The sequence below is a fragment of the Bacillus rossius genome, chromosome 1 (assembly GCF_032445375.1).
Source record: "Bacillus rossius redtenbacheri isolate Brsri chromosome 1, Brsri_v3, whole genome shotgun sequence".
NCBI classification, from domain to species: Eukaryota; Metazoa; Arthropoda; class Insecta; order Phasmatodea; family Bacillidae; genus Bacillus; species Bacillus rossius.
The window spans coordinates 125,785,848-125,805,187 of record NC_086330.1 but is presented as its reverse complement, the minus strand read 5'-3'; the positions used below and the strand labels follow the sequence as shown (position 1 = coordinate 125,805,187).

Genomic DNA, 19,340 nt, shown 5'->3' with positions numbered 1-19,340 from the left:
ATGTTAAAAATGTAACTTTGGCAGCTAATTATGCACAAAGTATGCACAATATATATTTTTCATTTCGTGAAAGTTAAACAATTGAAAAAGTCTAAAAGTTGATCAGTGATTGATATAAATATAAAATCATGACCTGAAATGGTAGGCACCCCCTTAAGCGAGTTTTACTGTATATATGAAATAAATATGAAAAGTCAGAGAAGAAAATCACTTAAATAAACGTTGTTGCATACGCTTTAAATCGGTATATTTGTTGAGAGTCTGGTACAATCGTATGCTGAAGCGTTCCAAGTTGCATAGTGTGCAAAGTAATGCGGTGGTGCTAAAGTCTCCCTAGCTGGGAAAATTTTAACTCCTAGGAAACAAAGATTTATAATATATGGAAAATTATCAGAGACAAACTTTTGTACAATGGCAGAATCAAAGTTTATCTGTAATATACTGAAAATTCACTGCCGCAAACCAGAAAAGTCTGTTTAAGTCCTAAATGTTCATTTATTGCCTTGATCCACAAAAATGCATTTCATAAATGCAATTTATATTGAAGATTCTCAGTACGTAAACCAAAATAATCTAAAAACATTATAATTTCTGGCACGTGACGCATAGCAGCTGCATCCTTGTGTAGCATGAGAGAAGAAAGAAAAGCAATTGAATAGCAACTTCCTTCTGCTAGGCTAATCTTTAGCAACCCATAAATATTTAAAACAAATGTTGCATTCCTCAAATCCAATTGGGAGGTTCGCCAGTAACCTATAGTCAAAAAATGGTATAAGTAAAGGCACTGGAAAATAGCGTTTATAATGGCTATTTGTAGCATTTATATTTTGCCATATAGCATTTATATAGCTTAAATTTTAATAGACTAGAAAATTCTTACGTGATTCTATAATTCATTGTTGGATTATTCCATATTTTCAAAACTGTTTTGAAAATTTTCTATATACATAATTCACGATGGTATAGCTGTCCATATAATATAAATTTTCCCCTTAATAACATGTAACATAAAAGTTTAAATATCACATTTGTAAAGTACCTACATCAATTAACACTGAAAATAAAAATTTGCAACCGATATGTTAAAGTATCAATGCAAAAAACAGTCATGTGGTTCAAGTAACAAACATAAGTGTCAAAAATCACTTTCACAAAGCCGAATATCAAAAATAATTTTCACATAGTTCTTAAATAAAATGTAACTTTACCAAACACATATGCCACTAACAAAAATTAAAAGACAGCATTGAGCATGTTTCAACAGTCTTTTCAGTCATGCTGGTTCTTCGTTCTGTGACAATTAAATTATATTTGCTAAAAAACCGTTCATCATGAACACTGGTTAATAACCTTAATTTTATTGTGAATAGCAGCGCAATATTTTAGTTTCACAGATTACCGTTTGTTTATCGGGTTAGGAAATTAGGAAAACACTAGGTACGTTCAACAAATGAGCAACAAAAGCATAATAGCTACATTCCTGCCATCTTTTTTTCCCCGTTAAAGGGCTTAACAAATTTGACTGAAGTAGAGTTTCGTATTTTTTTTTTTTTTGTAGTTGCCAAATATAAGCTGCGTTTGTTGTAAACTTAAATTAATGCATTTTTATAGTTTAGTTGTTGTCATTTAACAGTAAATAATTTGATTGCTTGTGTTAATATCACACGCACGCACACGTTGGCAAACATGGCCGCTTCAATGTTTTCACTTTCGTTTCCGTGAAAATATTCATGCACGTAAATAAACGTCTCTCTTTAATCGTTTACATTTGTTTGGGTCGTACGTTACGTTTGCCGTTAACAAAGTTTCCGCGCGAGCCTATGTGTATTTAAATAGTGTTTCGTGTTATTTACAAGATTCATAGATCGTGTTGATTGTTTAGATGGCTCGCCATCGTCACCGTTTATTAAGTAATCTTCAAACACGGTAAGAAGATGCATAAAATAAACAATGTTCTTTATTGTATGAGGTTATGCCATTAAGGCGATTGGTGCATGGAAAATATTACGACAAAACTAAGTTAACTGTACATACAGTAAAACCCCTTATTTGCACTTTTCAAGGAACCCCAAGGAAAAAGTGTAAATTGCGGGAAAGTGTAAATTGTGGGAAAGCACTTTTATTGGCAGTTAATGCTAAATTTTAGCTTAAAAAAATGTATCAGCATTTACTGGTGCTACAAGACAAACAATAGTTGTTTACAACACATTTAGGGCACTGCAAAAATATAATTTTCTTAAATATAAAATATAAAAAACAATGCAACATAAAGCCTACATTAAATTTTCTCTAGTACAGTTTTATAGGTGTACATACTAGTATAAATTCAACACTTTTAAAGAAATCTGAAATCCTATTTTTAATTATTGTGTTTAAAGTACTAACAGGAATATTCAGTTCCTTGGCCAAAACCACTCGGGTACCCACATGCTTGTCAAACTTCTCAATAATTTTAATTTTATCTTCAATAGATAAAGTATTTCGTGGAACTTTATACCTATCCATCTTCAATCAAAATCTTGCCATAAATAATATTGTGAACGATAAAAAAACACGTACTAACCAAAACGGACGTTGACTAATGTAAACAATGAAAGCCATCATAGATATGTACTGTACATAATGCAGCACTACTAAATATACGTACTGTGTATGAGCGCTTTCCGGTAGTATCGATAGCTCAGCGCTTCGGACTATGCTCTGCTACGAGAGTGCTCTATGACACCATAAATAAAACCGTTTGTGGTTCTGCTACGAAAGTTCTCTATGGCAGCAAAGATTAAAACGTTAGTAGAGGAGAGGCACCATAGAACTTGTCGATACATCAAAACGAAAGGTTACAGACAATAGGCGAACTACTTCAAACTTTTCACATCTATGACTAACGTGACGAGTATTTACATTTTTACCGTGTTTTGAAACGTACATTCCGGGTTTTTTTGTTACGTAGCGGTGTAATTTCAGGGAAAATGCAACACGAAAGTTAATGTACAATAAAACGGACCTACATAAAATGACGTTATTTGCGGGAAAACGTAAATAACGAGAACGTAAATACGAGGTTTTACTGTATTTATTTTTGATGCTTCTTTTTAAGACATAATATACCTAGGATATTTTTAATAAACATTTTTACTGAGTTATGTCATTTTAAATGCATTTATTTTTATTCCAAGCCAGAATTATTTAGAAAACACATAATTATGTTAAACTTAAGTATAGTTCAAGAAACGAGTGTACGAATAGGTTTCTGCACATATAAAAGTAAGAAGAAAAAATTTTCTTCGTCAAAATTACAGTTTAATATTGACAATTTCCATTGATCACTGCTGGACTACTTCAGGAGCGATTTAAAGAATAAATTTAAATGAAAATGAAAACATAATTGGCAGAACACTATTGAGTTATGTATATATTTTCATATCCTTTTGTTTTTGATACGATCCGACTCAAAACATGCCCTCTGGAGTGACAGTTCTAGTGCTGCGTGTAAAACTCTCGCCGCCGGGAAGAATGTCCCCGCGACGTGGCGCTGAGGGCGGCGCTTGTCGCAACCAGGTAGTCCGGCGGAGCTCCGGCCGGCGGGCCGCAGCCTGCGGGTGGGGAGGGGGAAGAATGGGGTGTAGAGGGATGACGAGAGGAGACCGAAGAAACGAAGGGACTGTCAAGGTCGCGCTCATGGAGCTAATATACAGTAATACATCTGGAGAGGACAAGGGAAGGCCAGCAGAGGATGCGAGGTGAAGCCGGGTATCGGCTTCCTACGCTGGAAGAAAATGAAAAAGAGCCAAACTCGCCTCGCGCTGCTGAGAATCCTCCAAACTAAACTCGCAACAGCTCCGAAACTATCAAAACAATCAAACTGAAAATTTTACTGGAGTATCTATAAACATTTTTCCCCACATCGCTTTAATATTTTTTTCGAAACATGAATGCTTTCATTTTTAAAAATTAAATACTTATTTACTGCCAAAATTTTTTGTGATTACGCAGAGTAAATTACAACATCGAGGAAAAATTTTTGTTTGCAATTGTAAGTGGGGGACACTAGCGTATGAAATAAGGAAGAAGCCTCAAATTTTATTTATATACCCCTTTTGACGCATTCAACCCCATACTTTTATTTTTACAGAGAGTTGAAGTGGGAATAATGTTTCAGTGGGTAACACTACCGACATATGTCTTCGGAACGCACTTCTTTTTGTTATTATACATCTCAAAATTTATAATTTCATACACAACGTTTATAAAAACGAATTCTTACTTACCTCATTTAATCTATTACAAACCTCTTGTAATATACGTGTATTAGTAGAAGAACCAACGTAACATGCAAACCTTAGGTAAACACTGGTAGAGAATTGTTTGGAATAACTGTAATGCTATGCATATACTGACAATGTAAGAAACTTCCAATTTTATTAATTGTTTGCATAAGAATTAATAATTTTAAAAAAATCATAGATAGGCCTGTTCGCATCACGCAAAATAATTGACTGTACAAACAACGATTGCAACGGATTGCGTTACGAGACGAAAAACAATGGTGAGCGGGCCCGATAGCCACACTTACCATCACGAAAACACACGATGAACTGACTTCCTGACGGAAGTTCGACGCGCTGCCAACCTTGGAAGCGTTGCCAACTCTGGAACCATGGTGGCCAACTGTGAAGGGGTGGCGCTGCTACTTGTGCAGCGCGGGAATTCAAATGTTCGAATGTTCAGTCTCGAATTTGTTGCACACGTAAAATCAGCAAAAGTACTTAAATACCTATGTACACTATACACACTCCAAACATTCCGCCCACCTTGAAATGACCCATTTCAACACTACTCAAGAGGCAATGGGCACAACTTCACTACAGGGCGTTTTAGACTCCCAGAGGTGGTACGCACTGTAGCGACCCTAGGCACACCATCAGATCCAGGATGAAGATGCAGGACGCGTCCCAACTTCCATTGCAGGGGAGGTACTCTATCTTCCTTTATCAACACCAATTGGTTTGGTGTGAGAGCTATCGTTTGATCTTGCCACTTCGAACGCTGCTGCAGTGTGTGCAGATATTCGCGGTGCCACCGGTGCCAAAAGTCCTGATGCAACCGCGATACTAGTTGCCAACGCTGCAGTCTGTTAAGTTGTACCTGTTCCAATTCGGGTTCAGGATGCGACACCAGCGGCTCCATGGTCAAGAAGTGTCCTGGGGTGAGAGCACGCAGATCATTGGGATCGGAACTTAATGGACAGAGTGGCCTAGAATTCAGTATGGCCTCCACTTGGACCACGACCGTGTAGAGTTCCTCAAAGCTGAGAATCTGTTCACCAATGACCCGATTTAAATGTGACTTGAACTCCTTAACTGCAGCCTCCCACAAGCCTCCGAAATGAGGAGCGGCTGGAGGGTTGAAGTGCCACCTCACTCCAAAGGGAGCCAAACAATCCACTATGGTCTGCTCATGCGATGAGGATGACAGCATGCGTTGCAGTTCTGTCAGCTGGTTGTGGGCTCCAACAAAGTTCGTCCCGCAATCGCTATAGAGGTCAGAGGATCTCCCTCTGCGGGCGATGAAACGTTTGTATGCAGCAAGGAACACCTCAGTCGACAGGTCAGACGCCAATTCCACATGAACCGCCTTAGTGGTACAACATACAAATATACACAGATAGGCCTTCAACAGAGTGACCTTGCGCACACGAGCCAGTTTTATGAAAAAGGGGCCAGCGTAATCCACGCCGGCCTTCGAAAATGGTTTCACTTGCTGAACTCTCATGGCCGGGAGACTTCCCATGAGGGGTGTGAAAGTGGGTGGCTGTGCCTTGAAACACTTCAAGCAGCGGTGAACACAGCTGGTGATTGCCTGCTTATCTGAGAGAATCCAAAATTTCTCTCTAAGAATACTTTGAAGTGCTTGTATCCCGGGATGTTGATTGACGTTGTGATAGTGTTGTATAATCCTGCTCGTCAAGGGGTTTGATTTAGGAAGCAAGGCCGGGTGTTTGTGTTGAAACGGGAGCTTCGACTGGTCAAGCCTGCCACCCACCCTAAGAAACCCATCAGAGTCGAGGAAAGGATGAAGTTTCCGTATCTGTGGTGAGGTTCGCTTATTCTTTCTCAAAGAGGCCAGGTCATCTTTGAACACCATCGACTGAACTCGAAGTATCCAGAAATTTAAGGCAGTCTCCAACTCACGAGGACACGGGGTCCCTGATTCACGAGCACTTTGTGAGTGACGACAATTAGCAACAAAACGCAGAATATAGGCAGTCACTCTCAGTAACTTCATTAGACTGCTGAAACGTTCGACCAGTGACTCAATGTCTTCAGTATACAGAATAGTTGCCAATGCCAACGACTTCTTCTCCTGTTGGACCAAATCGGAAATGTCACTACACGAAGCACTTGCAGGCCATTCATCTGCAGGTAACGTCAACCATGCAGGGCCTGTCCACCAAAGGTGGTGGTCAAGTATCTGGGCAGGTAACAATCCACGTGAGCCACAGTCAGCAGGGTTGTGTTCTGAACGCACGTGCCTCCACCAACTTGAAGGGGTCAGGTCCTCAATCTCACTAACCCTATTTGCCACAAATGTTTTTAACTCATGAGATGAAGAGTGGATCCACGCTAGGGCTACTTGTGAATCAGTCCAGGCAACAATGGAGGTGAATTCAAGTTCCATTCCATGCACATTTATCATGTGACGAAGCAACCGAGACAAGAGAATAGCTCCACACAACTCCAACCGAGGTAGAGACTGGGCCTTGACAGGGGCTACTTTAGATTTGCCAGCGAGCAGGTGTACCGTGATTGTCCCATCAACATCAACCACACGAAGGTAGACACTTGCTGCATAACCCAATTCTGAACTGTCTGAAAATCCATGAAGTTGATAGGAACAGCCCTGTTTTCCCCTGACAAGGCGAGAGATGTTGAGTGCAGACAGAAGAGGGAGCTGGCTGTTGAACTTGTTCCAGCTGTCTAATATGTTTGGTGGTGGTTTTGCATCCCAGTCGAGATTTTGAACCCAAAGGACTTGAAAGAGACATTTTGCAAACATGCTGATAGGTGTCAACCAACCGAGAGGATCGAAAATCCTTGCCACATTCGATAAAATTGTCCTTTTTGTCGCAGGGCAGGCGCTGGCTCGGACCTTGTATGAATATGTGTCGGAGGTGGGGTTCCACTGTAGTCCCAGTACCTTGATTACAGTGCAGCTGTCCTGATCCAAGGCTAACGGTTGGAGGGTTTCAATATCCTCAGCAGGAAGCCAATTCAGGAGTGTCGGATGGTTGCTCATGAATTTTCGGAGTTGAAATCCCCCTTTCGCTAAAAGCTTGATGAGCTCTTGCTGCATGGCCACGGCAGAGTCCACAGACGGCGCACCCGTAACAACATCGTCCACATAAACATCCGACAACAACACTCGAGAAGCAGTGGGAAATTGTTCTCTCTCATCTTCAGCCAGCTGCTTAAGAGTGCGGAGTGCCAAGAATGGGGCTGAAGACACTCCATAGGTCACAGTTTTCAGCCTGTAGTCCTGGACTGGAGCTGCGTCACTAGAGCGCCACACAATACGTTGATAATCCTGATGATGACGATGGACATGGATCTGGCGATACATTTGTTTTACGTCTGCCGTGAAAACTACAACATGTAAACGAAAGCTCAATAGTAGATTAAAAATATCTTGCTGCAATTTTGGCCCTGTTAACAAAGTATCATTAAGCGACACACCTGTGGAACTCTTGGCTGATGCATCAAAAACAACGCGCACCTTTGTAGTGGAGCTGTCTGGTTTCACGACAGCGTGGTGAGGTATATAGAAGGCATGGGCACAGTCCATTTCTGTCTCAGCGACTCTTTCCATGTGGCCCATCGCGAGATAATCCTCCATAAACTCGGAATACTTCTGCTTGAGGGCAGGGTCCCCTTTGAGACGTCTTTCCAGGCGAAGCAAACGATTAATGGCTTGAGGTCTAGAGGACCCTAACTCTGGCTCAGGCTGACAAAACGGTAACGCAACGCTGTACCGGCCGGTCTCATGCCTTGTGTAAGACTTCACAAACAGCTGTTCACAGTGTACATCCTCGGGAGACTGATGCTTCACAAGGGGAAATTCTTCAATCTCCCAAAACCTTCTCATGACATCAGGTAATGGGGGATGAGAGGTCACCAGCGAAACACAAAGGGATGTCATGTTGGTTGAAGTCTGTTCAATTTCCACCTTCCCCATCAGGATCCAACCTAGTACAGAGTCTAGAGCCACTGGAGACCCATCAATCTTTCCACCTTTCATTAAATACGGAACCAGGTCAGCACCAATAAGTAGGTCGACTGGACCAGGAGTGTCAAAGGCAGGATCAGCAAGGTGCAAGTGTGCCACAGATTTACGAACCCTATCAGACAACTTTGTACCTGGCACGCTACTGGTTATACGAGGAAGCACAAAAACATCCAGCGCAAACTGAGACGCTAAGATGCCAACTGGTGTGATAACAACTGAAACATAGGATTTGGCCACATTGACAGGGGTGTTGGATAAGCCCTGTATGGGCAAATGCGTCCCCCTTTTTGTTAACCGCAGGTTCTGAACACACTTCTCTGAAATGAAGCTAGCTTGGCTAGCAGTGTCAAGCAGTGCCCGAACAACAAATGGTGTACCAGTGCGGTCGAGGATGTTTACCTGAGCAGTTGACAACAGGACAGTCTTAGAACAGCTCGGGGCTGCGGCGGTAACGGCAACTGTCGCAGAATTAGCTTCTGTTGACAAAGCGTTGAAGCCTTCTGGAGATGTACAGCTGCCTTCGGGAGGTTGCTGCTTAAAATGTAACAAAGTATGGTGGCGAGCTCCACAATGACGACATGCTGACGATGGACAACCTTTGGCTCGATGTGCAGGCGAAAGACAATTCAAGCACAGATCCTGTCTTTTCACAATGGTATACCTATCTTTAGGGTCACTTTGATTAAACTTACTGCATTTTACAAGAGCATGTGGGCCACCACACAGACCGCAGGTCTGTGAGGAGCTGACTAAACTATTCAGCGCTTGACCACGAGATTGCTTCCAGCCAGCGAATGGTGAAGATTTTCTCATGGGCGGCTGCAGTTCTGACGACTTGCCACGCGACTGAGCAACAGCCTCCTGAGCGCGACAGTGCTTTTCCAAAAACTTTACGAAATCACTCACTGTAGGGAACTCATTAGTAAGCGACATTTCCCACTGTGTCTGAAGAAAAGAATCTAAGCGCTTGCATAGGATAGGAAGCAGGATCAAGTCCCACTTGAGTCACTGGCACATCCAGTGCCGTCAGGGCAGAAATGCTCTCAGTGATGTTTGTCAACAATTGGCGTAGTGCTTTAGGTGAGTCAGAGGTAACAGCTGGTGCGTGCAAGAGTGCATCTACGTGTATTGCCACGACAAGTCGCTTATTTTCATACCGCCCTGCGAGTAGCTTCCAGGCCACATCAAAGTTGGCATTGGACATAGTCAAGGAACTGATCATCCCTAAAGGCTCTCCACTGAGGGCAGATCTCAGATAGGCTAACTTTTCTACAGGGGAAAGCTCACTATTATTGGTGATAAGTGTACTGAACAAGTTCGAAAAGTTGGGCCATTGCTGTGGACTACCATCAAAACTTGGAAGTGATATCTTCGGCAGGGCCACCCGTGGTTTGCTCACCTGAGACTGTGGTTGGCTGGAGGGCTGTACCTTTGAGTCCTCTATGCCGGCTACAACGGCCCTGATTTGGAAGTATTTATCATCGAAAGCTTCCATGCGAGAAGCGTGCTCAGCTACGTCCACATCTGTTTCGCCGATGGCTGCTTCCACCGCGACGCAGTCAACTTCGAACTGCTCCTTTATGTTTTCCAAGTCGCGCACTGTTGCAAGAAATAAGTTTCTTTGCGAGGGGTCCTCACGCGCGCTTTGAGAAAGGTCAAATGCCCGCTTCAGGCGACTCTCTGCGATGCGCACGCGTATCAGCGCTGACCGTTTATCCGCCATAGTAAATAGTCACGTAGTACAATGACTCAACACATAAACTAAAACACCACCACGTGAAAAGTATGCCGGTAAATGCTACCTCGGTGACGCACGAGTAACTACAGCGGAGACAAGCTCAACGTTCAACGAAGCACAAAAGGTTAGAGAAAATTACATACCCAAGAAATTCGCCCTACACACAAAAACGTTCACCACGCGGCACACGACACGCCGAAACAACGAAAGCGATGCCGGCACAAATAGATCCGGCCCGGAGGACCAAATGTTCGCATCACGCGAAATAATTGACTGTACAAACAACGATTGCAACGGATTGCGTTACGAGACGAAAAACAATGGTGAGCGGGCCCGATAGCCACACTTACCATCACGAAAACACACGATGAACTGACTTCCTGACGGAAGTTCGACGCGCTGCCAACCTTGGAAGCGTTGCCAACTCTGGAACCATGGTGGCCAACTGTGAAGGGGTGGCGCTGCTACTTGTGCAGCGCGGGAATTCAAATGTTCGAATGTTCAGTCTCGAATTTGTTGCACACGTAAAATCAGCAAAAGTACTTAAATACCTATGTACACTATACACACTCCAAACAAGGCCTTTATAGACTGAAAACCTTTCACGTAGTTTCAAGTCGCGTACATAAAAGTTTTTTAATATATATAATTACCAAATATTGTTGAATATATTTAACATTTTTATACATGTTACAACACACATATAATAACAAACCTATATAGTATATAAAAAGACAAAACGCCAAATTTTAGCATTTTGTATTTCTTTTCTCTGTGTGAATAAAATAACAGTTCTTAACGTAGTTGCTAATACTGTACTATATTTCTAAAAAACAATTACGAAAACCCCTGACATCGTCACCATAACAATGATAAATTTGCAAAATAATTAAGGCACATTTTTTAATGCTACGAAGCACACTCTTAAGAGAAATGTTTTAAACTTATGTTGGGATGTAACTAATATCTTAAAAGCATTCTGAAACCGTTACTTTGAGGGAAACCTTAATATACCGAACACCATACCATCCTTTAATCGAGTACGATTTTCGCTTCTTAAGACCCATTTGTCTTCAAAATGCACTGTACTCTGTAAGTAATAAATCAGTCTTAAAATCAGTTAATTATTTTATCTTCCTATTTCGTATTCTAATTGAGATAAATATCAGATAAGCATGTGTTACTTGTATCACGACATCAAGGTATTATTTATCAGTAATTAATATTTCATTTTATTTTTTTGTTAACTAATGTGCATAGGGCAGTGCACTAGACATCACTACCTGTGTGTAGTGTTGCGTTACACTTTTTAACGCATTAGAGTTTACATAAAATGATAAATTCAAAATTTCGTTTAAAAGTATAAATATCAGCGATCAATTTAATTAATGTCCAGTATAACTCAGTCAGTAAAACATTCGGAAATATGTATAGGACCTGTTAACCTAAATATTTGTTAACAGTTAAACTGAACTAAGATGTGTTAGAGTGGTTTTTTCTCTGTCCGTATATTAGAGGTATGGAACATCAATAAATATAGTTTAAAAAACTAAAGAAACATGCTTTTAAAGATTATCAAACTAAAAAGTTAAAAATAATTTTAAAATTTAATTTATGACAATAGTATATAAGCAATACTAGTATAAATGAGAAAAAAAGCTTGAGGCGCTTTGTGCCATATTTTTTGTATATTAAGCGCCCCATGCTTTTTTCTCATTTATACTAGTATTGCTTATATACTATTGTCATAAATTAAAATTTAAAATTATTTTTAACTTTTTAGTTTGATATTCTTTAAAAGCATGTTTTTTTAGTTTTTTAAACTGTATTTATGTATAATTATCATAGGGAAATGAGTTACCGACACTACCTATTACCATCTGAGATAACTATTTGGAGTTGCAACGTCACAAAGAAATGGTAAAGTCTCTCCGAATCATTTACAGTTAGATGTATGGATTTAATCTTAGAATTTACCAGAAAAAGAAAACATTTTTTTTTTTCGGCGTGGCCGGGAATAGAACCCACGATCGCTGAATCCGAAAACTGACGTCTCAGAAGTCGCGCGCCTTAGACCTCTCGGCTAACGAACGTGATGAAATTGGTGGGACATTTTACAGTGATGAGCCACTCACTCTTAGTCGAAAGAGTTACAGACGGACAGACAAACAAACATACAGGTGAAGCTAATATAAAGCATGTAATAAAATACGCATCTGTCGCCCATTTACTTTAAATACAGAATTATAAACTACATATTGTGAAAACATTCTGCAGCAGTTTTGCTGAACGGAAAAACACGGATGAGAAGACAGACGAAATGTGTTTGGTAAGTGATTTTTCGTCAAATGAAATGGAACAGGACAGTGCTTATCAGAATGAAATTACAGAACTACTTTTGTGCAAGGAAATGTATTTTACAAAGACATTTCAAGAGAAATCACCTTTAAATGAAATAGATCTTGCTGACATGGAAGAAATAGACTTAGATTTAGAGGCCAGGCCCCTTTCAAGTGACGAAATTTCTCTTGAAGGGCTGAAATATGTTTCTGGCTATATAGCTCACCGTTTCAGAAATAAATATCCTGACCTTGGCACTACGGATTTCAATTCGGAGGACGATAGCTGGATACATGTACAATCAAAGGGTAACTTAAAATGTCCCACTAATGAATTTTTTGAATTAATAAAGATCGCTGAAATGTGTTTTGATAATATTCATGGCAACAATTTGTGCAAAAAAGAGTGGATTTTTGAATCACTGACAAAAATTATTTGCGGAACTATTGAAAATAAATATCCAGAAGAAGTTATATACTGTTTTGTCAGGACAAGAACGTATATGCGTATCAAGTATTTGAACATGAAATATTTTAACGAACAAGACCAAAAACGCAAAGAAAGAAATAAGATGAGGAAAACTACCCTCTAAGATTTTTCAGTGTGATAGTGTCCACTTTCCTTCACCATAATATGTAAGTTCATAATTTATTTACGATGTTTTTTAATTACTATATTTAAGAAAAGCATTTATTGTGAATATCGCAGCAATTATGTAGGGCTTAAGGTATTTATTGTATTCCAAATATTGAGTATGTCATTTTTATTGCCTTTATTAAAAATAATATATATATTAACAATGTAATAAAATTGCGATATTTTTGTATTGCTATTGCAATTTCGTTTCTTGTAAACATTATTGTAGACTTTTTCATATTGAAATTAAATTTGCTATAGGGGTGTTTGTATTTTAATTTTACAGTTATAAGATTTTTTATATGTTGTTTACTGTTTACAAACATTTGAAAAATATTTCCTTAAATATATTTCCATTTCCATGGCAATAGTCTTGTTAGCTTTTCGGGTAACTCTTCTACATGGATGATAAGATGGTGCGACATCTAAAACATATCACACCACCTTTACATAACTATAAAACTAAGAGGTGTTTTCTTTACATAATATTAAAGCACAATGTTTCCTTGTGGCGTAGGTGATTTAGAATTTCCATTTATCTAGAAAAATGGGCTTTCAGAATGTTTTTTAACACACAGTGTTTGGGAAGGTTTTTGAAGAAAAAAATTGACTACGCGTTTTATTTTTTTGCAGCTGAATTCGGGCACTTGCATGAAATATAATTAATCCTTAGGAAGCGCAATGGTTTAAAGTATTGATGTTGAAGATTTGAAAAGATTTATTGAAATAGTGTGAGAGAATGAGCGAGTTGAGTGAGAAGAGTGCGGGAGTGGCCACATGACGTCTGCGCAGTTGCGGACAAAATAATCCATTCCGCCTCCCCATGGCGAAGAATGAGTGAAAGAGAAACCTGATAAACCTTCCCCTCCTCCGGGCACGACAGAACCTTATCGGCTGTGTGTTAGAGGGAGAGCGAGATACAACCTTCGAGGTTTTGTTAGTTCCCGCTAGATGGCAGGCCGCAGAGCGACCACCAGCAACACCCTTCCCGTCTGAAGGCCATCTCGCCACTGACGAGCTGGAACTAAGCTCCTGACCTCCCTACATAGTAACGGTCACCCACATAGGCATCTAGACTCTTTAGTGGTCATATGATACAAAATTCATTGTTTTCGGGCCTGTGACCGTTTTTTACCGTGCACCAATCGCCTTAATAATAAGAAATGGTTTATTTAAAAATATTAGGTAAACCTAAAATTTACTGGAAATTTTTATATTACTTGAAATTTTAGTAATTACTTCTAAAAACAGGATTGTAGCATTTATTCGTCGGTACTCTATTTTGTCGCTTTTATTCGCGCCTATTTAGTTTTTTACAATTTTCCAGTGCCTCTAGGTATAAGTGATGCTGTTTGTAGGCACAGAGTTTAGTTTTTCATTTAAGTTTTGAACAGTGCTCAAAAACAAAATGGCATAAGTGACGCATTTCTTAGGCATGACGAGCTGCTTTTCAACTATGCTCTTTTCAACTTACTAAACACACAATTCCCGACTGCTTTCTAAAATTCATGTGTTTCTCACATAAAAAAGCAAGTGGGTTTTAGTGAATATGTCATACAGCACAGTGTTTTTCCTAACCACAAACACTTATGATAACTTATCGATTCTGGTAATAAACATGCGTTCATCAACATTTCTAACAGAGAGCTGTAAAAGATGTAACTTATAAAAGCTGGCAAAAGGAAGTGCATAGAAATGCAAATTATGGAATTCTTATAGGTTTTACAAGGCCCTGGGCAAGTCTTGTCTATCCAGTAGTACTTCTGTTGCACTCTTCACCCTCTACGTATATATATACACACACACACATACATGCATGTATATATATCTCCACGTATACTTTTCCATCATTTTTTTTGTCACCCTGGCACACTATTTGCAATATTTGATACTGTCACTGCAACAATTGTTAAAAACAATTTTTGGTAATGCAATCTGGTTTGGTTTTTGCAGCACAAATCCCGTCACCCAAGTCTCGCAACCCGAAGCAGCAGCCACAGCAGCAAAGCCCTACACAGCAGCAGCCCCCGCCCCAGGCACAGCACCACAAGTTCAATACTTACCAGGGTGCTGCTCAGTCCCAACAGTTGGTGAGCTCCTAAGGACCTACTCACATTGTACTTAGAATGTTGGAAACCAATCATTTGACTTCGCAATATTTAAATGATTTGGTAAGATTTATTTCAACAATATTTGTGTGCACAGAATATTGTCTCGATGGTTACTTTACTTGAATTTTTACAATTTTTTTTTTTTCAAACAATTAGTTATTATCAAATTTGCGATTAGGTTTAGCTTATTGTGATTGTGAGTTTAACGAGACAGGTGAGGTATGATCGGGGCATGAGTGGTGGTGTAATGGGTCGTTGCAGGGGTTCCAGCAGAGTGTGCGCGGCCAGATGAACATCGGCGTGAGGGGAGTGGTCCCGGCCCAGCCGTCGCGCTACCCCGCCCCCATCCAGAGGCCCGTGGCCTACCAGGGCCAGGGGCAAGGCCTGGCCAGCAACAGCAATGCAGCAGCGGCCGCCGCCGCCATGAGGCACCGGACTTCCCATCCCCCGCCCGCCAGGCCACTGGGGATGGGGAAGGGCGGGCAGTCGTACTACGGTTGGTAATGCTGTCCATTCAGGCTTATCTCAACCATATTAAAATAACCATGTGTTTTTCTCTGATTTACCATCCACATTAGAAAAGTAATTTTTTAACTTTTGTCTTATAGTTTAAATGTTTTCATATAATAGTTTGCTCTAATTGTTTTATTTTTATTAATTTTAATTTTCATTTTCATAATATTTGGTTACAATACCTCTTTTTATATTTCAAACAATTTAAGTGTCTACCTTTCCTTATCAAATGCCTAAGCTTCTGAAATTGCAGTTGGATATTGAATGTAGATAGATAGGGCTACCCAAAATGTTCATTCAAATGTGAACTAGCTGTAGGTGCAGCAGCAGTACTTTGCCGTAAACTTCTGTGGGCTCTTATATTGCTTATGCATAATGTGTATGTGGCAAAGCACTAAGTTACTTTAAATCCCAGACCCCTTTACCTCTGCATGGTCTTAGATGTGTCACAGTAGTTTAGCAAAAGCCTGAGGCTGGCTTGCACAGTCAGTCATAGTGACTGGAGGCAAAATTATATACAGTAAAACCTCGTATTTACGTTCTCGTTATTTAAGTTTTCCCGCAAATAACGTCATTTTATGTAGGTCCGTTTTATTGTACATTAACTTTCGTGTTGCATTTTCCCTGAAATTACACCGCTACGTAACCAAAAAACCCGGAATGTACGTTTCAAAACACGGTAAAAATGTAAATACTCGTCACGTTAGTCATAGATGTGAAAAGTTTGAAGTAGTTCGCCTATTGTCTGTAACCTTTCGTTTTGATGTATCGACAAGTTCTATGGTGCCTCTCCTCTACTAACGTTTTAATCTTTGCTGCCATAGAGAACTTTCGTAGCAGAACCACAAACGGTTTTATTTATGGTGTCATAGAGCACTCTCGTAGCAGAGCATAGTCCGAAGCGCTGAGCTATCGATACTACCGGAAAGCGCTCATACACAGTACGTATATTTAGTAGTGCTGCATTATGTACAGTACATATCTATGATGGCTTTCATTGTTTACATTAGTCAACGTCCGTTTTGGTTAGCACGTGTTTTTTTATCGTTCACAATATTATTTATGGCAAGATTTTGATTGAAGATGGATAGGTATAAAGTTCCACGAAATACTTTATCTATTGAAGATAAAATTAAAATTATTGAGAAGTTTGACAAGCATGTGGGTACCCGAGTGGTTTTGGCCAAGGAACTGAATATTCCTGTTAGTACTTTAAACACAATAATTAAAAATAGGTAAATGCTGATACATTTTTTTAAGCTAAAATTTAGCATTAACTGCCAATAAAAGTGCTTTCCCACAATTTACACTTTCCCGCAATTTACACTTTTTCCTTGGGGTTCCTTGAAAAGTGCAAATAAGGGGTTTTACTGTATTTCCCAATATTATAAACTTGCAAAGTTTTTGCTTGTATTTTACTTACCTGCTTCTAAGCAGCCCTCGAGTCTGCTTTCCACTTAAGTTCAATGTGAATTGCGGTTTCTACACTTTAATGTGATAAATATTTCTGAAAAACTTCGAAAACCTGTAGGCTGATGTTCACAGAAGTACATAATGAAGAATCACTGACCAATCATGGTTTTGCTTGTATTATTATAGTGACTTTGTTGTTATTTTTGTGTGTGCATTATGTTGTTCAAGGTGGTAACATGAAGATGGATGGCAACCCAGATGCAAAAAACGAAGGCATCGATGCGAAGATGTCGAATGGTGGCCCTGCCCAGGGAAGTAATGGTGCAGGGTCAAACGGTAACAAGCAGTCGTCTGGGAGCAGCCAGCAGCAGTCAGCAGCAGAGGTCGGGAAGGAAGACAACTCTGCTCCGAGTGTTGAGTGAAGCATTTTCATTTAAGTCTGTTAGCCCAACAACTCATTTGAATGTGCATAATTGATTAACCGTCTTTTTTTTCTTCGGTACATTTAAAAAAATTGCTAGTGTTTTTTCTTTCTTCTTATTAGAAGATTTATTAGACGAACAAGAAGTAAAGGCTATAGAAGGAAAAGACAGATGGGATCAACATACTGGAACTGCTTCAATTTTCTGGTACATTTTTTGTGAGGATAAAAGTCATCAGTGGTTTACTTAACGAATGTGAAAAGGAAGATGCAACTCTCGCGTTGGTGTTTTAACAAACATAGACTTAATTAAAACTATCTTCCATATATAATATTACTATAAGCCGTGAGTCTTGAGCCAAGCATGTATTTCCCTGTTAATGAGGATGGTGTTACGAAGGCGCTTGCGATTTACCTATTGATTATTATTTTCAGTGTTCAATTAATATTGACGAATGCGTGGAATGTATGTTCATCCAAGAGAACTGTTGATAACAGACATATGGTGGCAGTATTTCAGTTCCCCCCTGTGTTTCTTACGTGCACGGTAGTGTTTTGAGTGGGGCAACATTGGTTGTTCAAACATTAATTTTTTTTTATGCGGACAGAAAGGTGTTGAATGGCAACGATAAAGGCTGCTGGATTGGTCTATTTCTTTCCAGCTTTTTTGGACGTGATATATAATGAATGATGACTGTTGTGCTGGTGGTGGAAGAAAGAAGTTGGAATAGTGGTTTGGTACCAGCCACAGTTATAACAGGTCTACAGTGCTGCAGTGTTACATTTCTTATTGTAAAAGCCTTCGAATCTTGGTACTTTGTAAGCTCAAAAATACTATTATTATTATTATGTAGTTAGTAGCCATAATAAAAGTATTGTAAAGTCTTGGCAATGGCAAGCGTTCTTGCCGCCACACCCTTTTTTATTACGAAGATAGTTATGTTCAGGCATGCGATGATTGAAAATTACTTACTTCACCATTTAATAATTTGTATATACAAATAAAGCAATGTGCAGTATTTGCTGTGAAACTCGTAATGACTGCATTGTCTGTTTACAGTCTCCTTATCTCATTGAAAAATGCTCATTGCATGTGTTTTGTTGTGTTCGACCTGTGTAAAAAAGTGATAACTATAAAAAGTAAATGAATGGTTTATGAAAGTTTTTTCCCTGCAGTCATAGCCATGTTTTTTTTTTTTTTTTTTTTTTTAAATATATACTGTCTTTGGGTCTATTGAACTGAAAAAGAGATCTGCTCAGTTTTTTTTAATTGTACATTTTACTTTCTTAATTATATTATCAAATACCATGTTTTATTGCATAATCGTCACATTCGCATGATCGTCACACTCTTAATTTAGCATGTTAAAAAATAGAGAGAAAATAATTTCTCACATAAAAGTTTCATAATGGTTTTAGTCCTGCTGTTAGATTCCAAGCACTTGTGTACGTATTAAACATAACCTTGTCAAAGATCATAGTTAGAGATGGTGATTTCATTTAAAATAATATTTAGCATTTTAAATTTGAAATTTAGCATTTTGTAGCATTTTTAAAAACAAGATTTAGCCAATTCTCTCATTTTACATTACTGAAGAAAAGAATATTTTTAAAAAGCATTAATTAATACACACATTAATTATTAACAACCACAGAAATAAAGATCTAGCACAACTACAAAGATAGCCTATCTTAGCAGGTTTCCAAACAACTTTTTAGCACTTATGAGTAGGGACCCCAGAAAATGGTAAATAAAACTGGCTCATTTCGGTGTAAAAAAATGACAAAAGCGGTGCAAAAAACCGGTGTAAAAATTAGCAAGCGGTGCAAAAAATTTGTGTAAAAATAAGCAATCAGTAGAGACCCCAAAAAATTGTGAAAAAAT

General features: G+C 39.1%; 1 protein-coding gene across 19 annotated transcripts in view; it reads left to right on the top strand.

Annotated features, from left to right (window-relative positions):
* The window catches only part of LOC134544890 (protein PRRC2C), a 355,574-nt gene extending 337,081 nt beyond the window's left edge, over positions 1-18,493 (top strand). For 17 of the 19 annotated variants that reach the window (XM_063388526.1, XM_063388523.1, XM_063388533.1 and 14 more), the window contains 3 exons: positions 14,951-15,087; positions 15,370-15,604; positions 17,263-18,493. In XM_063388526.1, coding sequence (XP_063244596.1) covers positions 14,951-15,087; positions 15,370-15,604; positions 17,263-17,456 — 566 coding nt within the window. In that variant the 3' untranslated portion in view covers positions 17,457-18,493. Of the gene's footprint in view, positions 1-14,950; positions 15,088-15,369; positions 15,609-17,262 lie in introns of all 19 variants that reach the window. The other 2 variants (XM_063388534.1, XM_063388532.1) reach the window with 1 other exon arrangement.
* The last annotated feature ends 847 nt before the right edge of the window (positions 18,494-19,340 follow it).